Raw genomic sequence first — 11,554 nt, 5'->3', positions numbered from 1 at the left:
GTTTTTCAAACTGCTAAACGGTGTATCGTGCGAAAACTTTCTACATAGAAATTACTATAAAAAATCAATTAAATCTATTTTTCAAGTTTTTAATAATTAAAATTCACTTTTGCTACACTTAATATTCATCTTGTTAGAGAATCTAACGGAGTCTAAGGACGAGATTTGTTAGAGGATGGAACTGGATGTATATGTACTCGATCAGAAGTACGTCTGTCCACTATCTGGCCTATGTACCTACCTTTGACACGTATATATCTTGAGATGTGCGTACTTTCAAAAGGAAACAATTACTCCCACCTCAACAATTTTTTCCTGGTGTTTCTGCCATCGTGCTCGTGCCGTGAGCCAAAATCAATTCTGAATGACAGGAAATAAACAAAAAGTTAAAACCTAAATACATGAGATGGTACACGAGAATGCTTCATCTTCATAACTTGTCCCTACAATCCAATTTCCATCTGAACACGAATAGGAATCCTTCGTCTATATGATGCGACCATGTAGTGGCATAGAGTAAATGAAATTGTACCCGTTCGACCATATATCGATATGGGAGAATAGAGTAGAAGAGGTACACAGAATCAATGCCAGGTTTGTAAGAACAGATGACATTCAAATTTTAACAAATTCGCAATGGTTCATGAGAGGATAAATCATACAAAAATTCAGTTCAAAAAACAGTCCATTGGGTACCTCCATAGCTCATGTGCCAAAATTCGGATCAGCCAAAAGAAAACACTGGCATCTTTGCCAGCTCAGGCAAACACTCCTGGTATAAAATGAAGAAATGTGAATTTCTGTTTGCCGATCGCCTCAGCCCTGAAAAACCAGAGCAATTTGCAATGCAGGCTGTAATAAGTTCTCATGATCCTTGTCCTTGACAGAGGACGAAGTGACTTATTTCTTTCGCTTAACTTTTAGAATTCTTCTTGCAGACTTTTCACTGTTGCCACCAGTAGTGCCTATTGAGAAGCCACCTGGGGATGATTGACTATGCTGGCCAAATTGGAACATGCCCGGTGAAGCGGATGTAGCTGAAGCAAACTGAGTTGCTGGCGTACTAAACAGAGTTGGAGTGGATGGTGAACTGCTTGGAAGACCAAAGGGTGAAGCTGCTGAAAAAGCAAACGGGTTCTTGTCCCCAGCCATCTGACCTCCATTCATCTGATCAGTTCCTGTACTTAAACCAACAGTCGGGCTCGGTGTACCAAAAAGTGGTGTTGTAGGTGATGCATTTGGTATCGTAGGCGTAGCTGAGGTAAATGAGAATACAGGGCTCGAGGTTGAGCTAAAAGGTGAAGTGGCAGGGGAGCCAAAAGGTGGAGCATTTGTGCTAGTTAAACGGTTGCAAAAAATTGGTGAAGATGCTGAAGCAGGTGTTGCAGAAGTAGTGCCAGAACCAACTGCTAACGAAAACACAGGGCTTGAGCCTGGTGCTGATGAACCAAATGCAAAGCTTGGCGAGCTCCCAGGATTTACTTTTTCTGAAGATAATAGGTTTGAATTGCTTGTTGAAGTCTGTGCAGATAGTGAATTGCTAAATTGGCTTCCAGACAGCAAAGTAGACTGAGAGGAGACTGAATTGGATTTGCCCTGGCCTGCAAACGGACTTGTACTGCCAAACTGTGGAGAGAAACTAAAAGGGGCACTGCTGCTTGCTGCCTTGGATTTGTCTTGGCCAGCTAATGAACTTTCACTGCTAGATTGAGAAGAGAATTGGAAGGGAACACTGCCACTGGTGGTGATGGAACTAGATTGAGAAGTAGCACCAGCAAATATCATTGAGGATGGCGATGAACTGCCCCCAGCTAAACTACTCACAGTGCTGAATGGAGCTGTTATAGCAGGCTCTTGAATACCGCTAGATTGCACTGAAGAGGTTGATGTTCGGAATCCAGGCTGAAATGAGAACTTTGGGAACGAAGGTGTTGAAGAGCCAGCATTTGTAGAACAAACTGACTTGGTTGATCCATTGGAAGGAAATACAGCAGCAGAAGCAGATTTTGTTGTATCTGCCAGGCCATTGCTTAAGGTTGTTGGTTTTGAGGAGATGACGTTAAATACTGGATTACTAGTGAAAGAAACAATTTGCCCAGAGCTTTGAGAAATTGGTGGTTTATCTGTATTCGACTTTGTATCACGTTGGTTAGAAACTGAGGCTTCTTCTGAAACTGGTTTGAAAACCCTGGAGAAAAAGACATGTCAGATTAATGTGCTGGAAATAAGTGAGTATCCTCATAAATTGGAAACTGAAGCATAATTGGCATGTGTCAGACTACCATATCTCAACTATAAAACGACAATCAAGTCAAAAAACACTATAAAATGATAACATAAGTACTTATGTGTTAACCTACTTGGTAACCATTGCCCATTTTCATTGCAAAGGTACTTCAAATTTAAAACTATGCTTTTGACTGTAACTACATCAGTTCAAACAACCGATCAGAAACTAACCTTGGAATACTTTCCACTGAAGTAACTGGTGCACTAGATGATGCAGACAGCTGCTGCTTCTCAACAGATAGTACAGGTGGAGATGCCAAAGTAGGTGTTGGAGGGGCCTGAGAATGGCCAGTCAGAGCAGCCGGAACCGGGAATGAAAAGCCATTTGATGATGCTAGGATTTTGTTTCGGTCAATTTCACTGGATAATACTAGATTTGAAGGAGCATGACTTCTCAAAGGCAATGTTGGAGGTTTCTCCTTGTTTATTATTCCAGAACTCATATCATTATTCTCTGGGATTGGTGATTGCTTTCTCTCAGTTTTATCATTTCCTTGGTTGAGTGACAACTTTGTACTTCCCCTACAGTTATCCATCTCCAACCAATCCTACAATAAAGAAAATGTCAGTATGTTGATAAAATATTATGTACCCTAGGAGGAAAAAGGTGCCATCCAAACATTACCTTGGGCATCAATTTAGCTGATTTGTCAGATGTAGCATCAACAGTATTGCTGTCTTTTGCGGCGGAGGTAAATTTAGCAGCGCAGTTGGAGTTATTAGGTAAAGACTCCTTAACTCGTGACGAAGATGGTTTCAAAAGACTGCCCTGTGCTGATACTTCAGTTTTCTGAGAAATAGGATCCTCAACATCTAAGATGTCCACATGCTTTTGCCTTGTTGCTAATGTGCCTTCCTTCTGTGAAGGAATTATCGTATCAAGCTGCTTCAATATCTTTGCAGCCATTTGAATTGACTGTGCTGGTGCCTGACCAAAACTGCTATCATTTGCTCTGTCATGTACACCACTTCGAGTAATATCACCAACTTTATCCAGACACCTACGTTTTTGACTTTGTACTGAGTGTTCCAAACCTTCATCAAGTTTGCTAGCATGACTACCACTATATCCACGGTGGCCTGACCGAGTTTGCAACAGTGGTGACACTCTGTTGTACCTCTGATGCATTTTGCGTATGGGACCAACAGAGGCACTCTCGTTATTGAGAGCAGCACTCTTCCTCTTCAGAACCTGTTGATTCATTATTAACAGTAAATGTTACATACAAGGTAGCATCAAATCTAAGCAGGTAGGACAGCAGCAAAGAACATTAAGTGGACTGTAGCCCACAAGTAAATTATGTAACCATGAAAATTTGCACAGGTATCCAATTCAAAATAATTATTAGGCATTTAAACAATGTTATGCACTATTGGTCATTTAACATAAAATATATATTGTCCAAATACTGTGTCACTAACTGCTAGCAATATATAAACTGTAAATCACATCCTGGAAATTAGTGTTTGCTATATTTATGCATTCGGTAACTACAATAGTAGGGTAAAACCTTAAGGTAGTGCAAACAGTGTAAATGCAGGGCCTGAAGAAGTTTAAGGTAAACAGTGCAAACAGTGGTGGATGCAGGGCCTGAAGACACTTGTAGGGACACCAGGCCTCACCATCACACAGCAAAATGGAGGGCATGTCATACCACTAGCGCTTGATGACGCCAGATGCTAGCTGAAGTTGTTTTTGCCCAAGTCTAGAAAACTTCTAGGTACACCACTAATTGCCAACTACTATTACCAATTTACCATGATTAAAGAGGGTTCAAGAAAACATATTCCAGAGTCGTCTAGTTTATCTTTAGATTTCAAAATAATAGCTTGTGTTTTACGCATAAAATAGGCAGCATCCGATCAAAAAAATCTGCAATTAACATTGTATCGTGTACTTTAAAGCAACAAAATTATGTGGTGAGTCAATCAGTGATCAATATTGAAGGTCCAAACATTTCATGTCATAAATCATTCACTAATCAAACAAAGAAGCCAAGATAAAAGTCATGCAGTAGCAGTTCAACATAAATCCAGAAGCCGGTAATAAACCCAAAACAAATTTACAGCAAAATAAGATTATGTTTCGTGATTAATACCTGCCTTCCAAATGTATGAAGGCTGCTTGGAGCCTGATATGGAGATACAGTACCAAACAAATCCCTGGAAGAAACAGCACTCTGAACAGATTGAGGAACTTGAGTTAGAGATGTAACCACATAGTAACAGAGATAGGGTATTGTGCTCAAGAATGAGAATAAAATAAGGCAGTATGTAGAGCACTAGCTAATTGCACATGTTTTCGATAGAAAAAGAACAATTATAAAATTTCTAATATTGCTTAAAACAAATAAACTGATATTTGTTCGCTAAAAGACACATTTGGCATTGTTCACACACACTAATTAAATTTAACTCATATACTAGATATACATACGACAACTTGGTCACCTTGGACCTTTCCATGTTAAATTGTGATTTTAAGAGGCCAAATAAGAAAATAATGTATGGAAGGTTTATTTTCTACTAATGAAATTCAGAGAGAGCAACTGCAACAGCGTGGTAACATAATACTTGAATCAAGGTAACTTGATGATTGCCATGCTGCACTAAACAGATTGATTAAGGTGTAATACATTTTTAGTTGTCTCTTTGAGTTTCTCAAGTAGTCTGTGGCTACCTATTCAATTTTTCTATTTAACAAATATGCAAGATCTGATGTACTATTGTGCTCTTTGTGCAAATACATAACAGAAATACTGCGGGCATAAAGTAATTAGACATTAAATGAAGTAGGAAATAACAGAACCTTAAAATAAGGAGATGATGACATTTTGTATATTGCTGATCTATTTGGTGTCGTGTAGTTGCTCCCAAGACGATCAGAGGTGGTTGGAGCATGATTTCTTGCACTCGCGAGCAGAGAGAGGGTGGGAGGCCTCGTTATTTGTGTTGTATTAGCTTCTATCGATTTGGAAAGTACAGAGGGGTCATGCAATCTAAGACGTAATGGTGATCCCTTAGAAGATCTTGAACCCATGTATGCCTTTGCAAGTTCTGCAGGTGAAGCAACTTGATCCTGCAGGAATGAATAGCATGAGATTATGTTACCCTTGTAGTCACGGAACATATGGCATATCAATGGTATAAACAACAAATGTGTCAGGAGATAAAATAGTTCATGGTACGAGCTTTGCTATTTTGTGGCAAATGTAGATAGAATCGCAAGTGAAACTCATGTAGGAATAGAAAAAAGAAGTATGTGTACCAGGGACTACTAAAAGTTGGGTTTCTAAAGTCGAAAATTGCACATATAGGCCCCTAAACATGTGTATGTGCATAAGTACAGGTTTAAACCATGCCTAATAAGCAACTACAGACCACTTATACAAGTATACCAAAAAAAAAAGTAGGATGACTTTGTTGACCCACTTATACAATTTTATGTACCCACTCAAATCCAGAGACCCAAGTGACCTGCAAAAATTTAGGGAATAAGGGGGACCTATGATATGCTTTCCTCAACTTCGAAAAAAAAATAACAAACTATTCTGCTGGTCAAGGGTTTTAACTCAACAATATGCCATATCTCTACTATTATAAAAATTGAAGATGTTTTTGCCGGTATTTTGGTATGTCATCCGGGTTTGAGTCGGTTTTTAAGTTCGTTCACTTTTAGAAATACAGATCCGTGTTTGAGTTGGATTTTAAGCTCATTTGCTTTTGGAAATACAGAAGGAGTCGTATAAGAAATATCATTAAAAAAACTCGCATGCTAACTTGAGATGATATACGGACTCTTGCAGCTTATGATTTTCAAAAAAAAATATCCAAGCGAATTCCCACAGTGAATTTTACCCTAGCTAAACCATATAACAACAATAAAATTAAAATAGCATTTACCCATTGCAACGCACGGGCATTTTTTCTAGTATCTTAAAAATAAGAAATTATATTGTTGCTTCAACACTTTAAATTATGTTCTGTACAGTACAGTATGGGTGATTGTAAAAGAAATCAATTTCATCATATGAACAGGAATATTTAGTGAGCAACATGACTTGCGTATTAACAGAAGTGTTGAATGTTCTAAAGGAGAAATCAACAGGTAAGTCTCCAGATCGACTTGCCTTCTCAGGAAAATGCATTTTCTTCATATTACCAACTCCTGGAATCAATAATTTGGACCCAACCGTTCTAGATAACAACAACTCAGACAAATATTCAAATTCACTCCTGCAAGACAGAAAATTATTTGTAAGATAGAAATATGTTTTCGCATTTCTACTGTACACTTGGACATTAGCAAAACAAATTTGCAAGTTACAATGCAATAGGCAAAACAGGTATTCACAACAATAGGATCTAGCAAAGAAAACATGGCATTGCACTTCAACTCATACAGAAGCATGGAAGTATTAAAGGATAAATGAGGATTGAACTATCAAGAAGATGTGTTCCCCCAACTGCATTGCTACTCCATACAAATCATGTACGCAAATCATATACAACTGCAGGCTGATGCATTAACTGCTACAAAGAAAATGCGAACTTCTTTTTCTATGCAGGATGTATCAATTTTCTTAGTGTTCTCCAATGTATACCAGCCTAAATGGAACTACAATAAAGTAAGTTAATTGTGATGAGCATTGAGCCAAAAGGCTGAGGGCCATAAGCAGCCCATATAGAGATAAGATTATCAGTCAAAGATTAGATTGAGTCCTTACTTAAGGATCAAGTTATATAATCTATATAAGGATGGGATTGTGTCTATTATCATTAAGCAATGAATCAGATTAGTATAATTTCTTTCCTTAATATCTTCTTATCCCTAGTCTAAATATACATCCCTTCTCCAATAGCCGGCGCCGCCCGGCTACCCTCCCAGTGGTGGTTATGCCATCATGGCCTCGGTTCATGACATTAACAATGAAGTATAACTTCACCACAGAAAATTGGTCTCGGTAAGTGAGAAAAAAAGAAGGGAGAAGGTACAGGAGAGAATGTGGTAGCATAAACAAACGTATGAGAAAAAGAAGACACGGGTAAGAAAAATTATCTAAGGTAACAGAACCTTCCAGAAATGTCAATGGTATTTTCTACAACTAACTAATACCAAAGTAAATGCCATACAACTGTCCATTTCTTAGTTCCCAGCTTTAGAACTGAAGTACACTTCTTTTTCTCCTAAAAAAAGAAAAACCAGTTAGGGAAACCCATGTTTTCTATAGCCTCATGGTTTATATTTTCTTGGTCACATAGAAATTATTATTAGTACAAATCATTTCATGGTAATAGTGTGATGCTGTGTTATGAACTTCATGGATGTACCCCATCATTGCAGATCAAGTTCAGTTCCTTAGGTGTATGCTGTATTTGGGGTATTATGCAATTAAAAGATATATCGGCGGTACCTATGCCTACCAGTTACTGAAATGCTAGCAACAAATCTAATACTGCTCAAATTACTTGCTAAACATGAGCCTATTAATGTTATACAAAAACAGGTACTTGCCTCGTGAATGTCCTCTGTTTCAATAGTTCTTCAAGATCCATAACGTCATAGCTATCAGACCTTCTAAGAATGTCATCTCCATCTTTGGCAGAATTCTGAGGATTGACAATGGACAGATTCCACATATAAAGCAACATGTGTTTAGGAACTTGATCATATGGAAGATTCAATAGGGTATCAAGGTAAAATAAGTAGCACTGGCACTGGACAAAAATGTAAGTGTGTAACTTAAGAAGACTTCATATGGTTACACATGTTATCTTATTATCCATTCAAAGAAGTATCAATTAATAAATCTTGCAAGAATAATAACGACCATATATTTCAAGTGAAAGAGGTTAAATTCTACCGGCTTAAAATAGAAGTCAATGTTTTAATTTCTATATAAACTTATAGTGCTTAAAAAAGCATAGCAAACATCTAACCATGATAACTAGTAGGTTATTATCCGACAAGTACAACGTGGAATACGCAAATTTACAATATGCATTTACAGAGCCAGCTTACATTAGCCACGGTTCCGGTGCCCTCTTCTTCTTCTTCCGGAATGTCATCTTCTGTGTATACAAACAACAGGAAACTTTGTAAGTTTGCCAGCAGTCACTAACAACACGTGAACCGACAATCGCCACTTTGTATGAAAGCATCGATTACGCCGTCATCCCCCAATCGTCGGAAGAACGGACAAAATAAACAACAGCTACTACATAGTAACATAGCTAAGAGTCCATATGCAACGCAACATGCCGATCTACATTGATTGAAGCTACTAAATTAATCGACTACAGAGATTTAGAGTTGGTTTGGCCTATGCGAAATGATTGCACCAAACTGCACAACATCACACAACACCAACAGGGCCCCAACAAAGCTAGCGGCGAACGCGGTCAAACAAACCTAGAGGCGGAGGCGGAGGCGACGGCGGAGTATCGAGCGTCTCCGCCTGCGAGGGCGCCTCCTCGAGCAACTCGGGCAGCGAAGGCGGCTCGCCGAGATGCTCCCGCTCCCGCTCGTGCTCCGGCTGCGGCGGCGGCGGCTTGCGGAACACGGAGGGCAGGAGGAGCGAGGCGCCGCTGGCCACGAGGCGGGAGAACCACCCGCCGCTGCCGCCGCCGCCGCCGCCGCCGCCGAGGCGCGTCGCCGCGGATGCGGGGGCGGGGCGCGCGTAGGGCGAGGCGGCGGCGGCGCGGGACGGGGGGCGCCTCCGGATCTTGCCTCCGGCGCCGGAGCCGCCGTCGTAGGCTCCCCGGGAGGCCATGTGACGGCGCCGATGTGGAGGGGAAGGCGGGGTTAGGGTTTCGGGGATCGCGCGCTCGCGGAGGGCTAGGGTTTTGGGAGAGGCGAACGAATAACCGGGGGAAGAAGAGCCCCGTGGGGGACGGAGGGGGGGTGGGGTGGGATGGTGATTACAAGGAGTTTCAAGGGGGTTAAGTGGTAAACGTTTTTTGAGGGCTCTTCCTTCCTGACGGCTTCGTACTTTCGTAGGTAGTATGATGAACACGCGCAGCGATGTGTTCCGATTGATAATTCCCTTCTCTGCAAGGTTTGCCTTCCTTATCATTTGAACGGTTTCTCTTTACTTCCATAATAATTCACGGCAGAAATAGAATTGGTATTTTATTTTTTTTATGCTTGGTAGTATATTTGGGACATAAATTGCCAAAAAAATGATATTTTGAATCTTCCACAAAACTTGTTATATAAATGACCTATGATAAAAACTAGGGTTAATTGGATCCATGCTATTGTAAATGTATCAAATTAGAAAAATACCACTACTATTTACGATATTGGCTAGGTGCCGCTGGAATTTTGGGAAATTGAATCCATGCCATCCCGTCGCCTTTTCCGTCGTTCCCCCGTTAATTTCCTAACTCTATGGTCCGTGCCGCCGTGGGGGCTGCCGGGACTAGACGCCATCACCGGGACATCGTCTTTGTCGCCGTCAAACCGGAGCACGCCGGAGCAAGCCATGGCGCCACCGTCGTCGCCTCGACGTCCTCTTCAAGAAGCCTCAAGAACCTCAGCCGGAGACACGGGGAACGGGGAGATCGGCCTTCATCTTCTTCACCTCCGGCGCCGTTCCCATCGTTGATTTTCACAATGCCGGTTGCCGCAGCTGCGGGCCTCGTTCCTCGCGCGGTTGCCGCTATGCATTACCACCTTTCTCGTCGGACGCCGTTGAGGAAGAGGAGCTCATCCTCGCCGTGCATCTCCATGTCCTCCACGAGCAGCTCTCGTCCTCCATGGACTGCGTGCATAGTGGCTTGGTCAGGGAGAGCCCCGCCGACGAGCTAGTCTGGTGGCTCGCCGCCTCGGCTCCCCCGGCGACCACCACTTACGGTAGCGACGGTACACACAACAGCAGCAGCACAAGGCCGCCGCGGCGCAGCCCGCCCCCAACGACGGCGCGGCAGTTGACGATTCGGGGCGACGCGGCGGGTCGCGGGCGGCACTCCGGCGCGCTCCGGGAGCGGGAGCAGGAGCAGCAGCAACGGAACCCCGCGGCGGCACTCCGGCGGTGGCGATGGCATGGGGAGCGAGAGCAGCAGCGGGCGAACGCCGTGCCGTCGCTGCCAAGCTCGGCGCTGACGCGCGTTGTACACGCACAGCGATGTCACTGTCAAGGCGGATGTTGCCGCGACCGTTGACCTCGCCATTACGCGCCACGGCCGCCTCGACGTCCTCTACAGCAACGCCGGATCATAGGAGCACAGGCTCCGGACTCGCTCGGCGTGCTCGACATCGACGAGTACGACCGCGTCATGGCTGTCAATGCCAGGTCCATGTTCGTATGCGTCAAGCACGCGGTGCGTGTCATGGCGGCATGGTGGCGTGGATGCAGCCTCTGCACGGTTAGCACGGCGGCATGGCGGCCATGACGCCGGCCGGCAACTCCGCCACTCCGCCTCCTCGACCTGTTGGCTCTGCCGTCCGCGACGTCGGCAAGCTGCTGTTCAACCACTCGGCGTCCGTCTCCATCCTCGCCGGCCGTGGCCGCAGCCGCTCCCCGCGCTCGCGACGTCCTCGCCGGCGGCCGCCTCGTCTTCTTGCCCTCGCCGTGCCTACGTGAGATTAGAGGATGACGACGTGAGAGAGAACGACAGAAATAGTGACGGAGTGGCATGGTTTCAATTTTAAAAATTTGTAGTGGCACCTAGCCAATAAAACAAATAGTAGTGGTATTTTTCTAATTTGCCACATTTACAGTGGCATGGATCCAATTAACCCTAAAAACTATAACAAAAATATACCAAAAAGCTCATAGCTCGTGACTAACTCGACTCGGCTCGTTTGTATTTATTAACGGGCTAAGCCAGGGTTAGCTCGTTTGCTATAACGAGCGAGCTCAAGCTGGCTCGCGAGCTAAATGAGCCATGGAAAAACAAAGCAGCCCAGGAGTGCTGAGGTGGATCGCATTGTTATTTGTAGGCCTAAGGCCCATCAGATCCACTGATTTCCACTAAACCCTAGTTATATCAAATAGATCGATTGATTTCCCCATTCCCCAATCTACAGCGCACGCTGTTTCTGTCCAGTATCACATCGCCATAGTGTCGCCCAAGCCCTCACGCCGGCATCGTCGACGACCTGGCCGTCACCACCAGCCTCTAGGGGGCAGCAACAGCGTGGTTTGTGAGCTCACGGTGCCGCGCTTCCTCTCGTCGCCGCTCCAGCCGGTCGGCCAACTCCGTGGCAAGCGTGGCCTTGTCTCAGTCTCGTCGTCGTGAGGAAGACGAACAAGCAGGG

General features: G+C 43.6%; 1 protein-coding gene across 1 annotated transcript; it reads right to left on the bottom strand.

Annotated features, from left to right (window-relative positions):
* Nucleotides 1-588: 588 nt before the first annotated feature.
* Nucleotides 589-9,184, bottom strand: LOC4352173 (nuclear pore complex protein NUP1). The gene is made up of 9 exons (XM_015763742.2): nt 8,702-9,184; nt 8,312-8,361; nt 7,805-7,899; nt 6,420-6,525; nt 5,099-5,368; nt 4,389-4,469; nt 2,915-3,481; nt 2,461-2,837; nt 589-2,188 (listed from the first exon to the last, which is right to left on the bottom strand). The coding sequence occupies exons 1-9, from the start codon at nt 9,060-9,062 to the stop codon at nt 901-903; spliced, it is 3,195 nt and encodes a 1,064-aa protein (XP_015619228.2). The 5' UTR covers nt 9,063-9,184; the 3' UTR covers nt 589-900.
* Nucleotides 9,185-11,554: the final 2,370 nt, after the last annotated feature.

The sequence above is a fragment of the Oryza sativa genome, chromosome 12 (assembly GCF_034140825.1).
Source record: "Oryza sativa Japonica Group chromosome 12, ASM3414082v1".
NCBI lineage: Eukaryota > Viridiplantae > Streptophyta > Magnoliopsida > Poales > Poaceae > Oryza > Oryza sativa.
Note: the sequence above shows the minus strand (reverse complement) of the source record. Positions and strands in the feature narration are given on the sequence as shown.

Excerpts from the sequence above, each read along its gene's own strand:
- LOC4352173 (XM_015763742.2), bottom strand. The coding sequence starts at position 9,062 with ATGGCCTCCCGGGGAGCCTACGACGGCGGCTCCGGCGCCGGAGGCAAG. Across the intron at positions 5,369-6,419 it reads AAATGCATTTTCCTGAGAAG|GATCAAGTTGCTTCACCTGC; the intron begins GCAAGTCGATCT and ends TCATTCCTGCAG. Across the intron at positions 2,838-2,914 it reads CAGCTAAATTGATGCCCAAG|GATTGGTTGGAGATGGATAA; the intron begins GTAATGTTTGGA and ends TCTTTATTGTAG.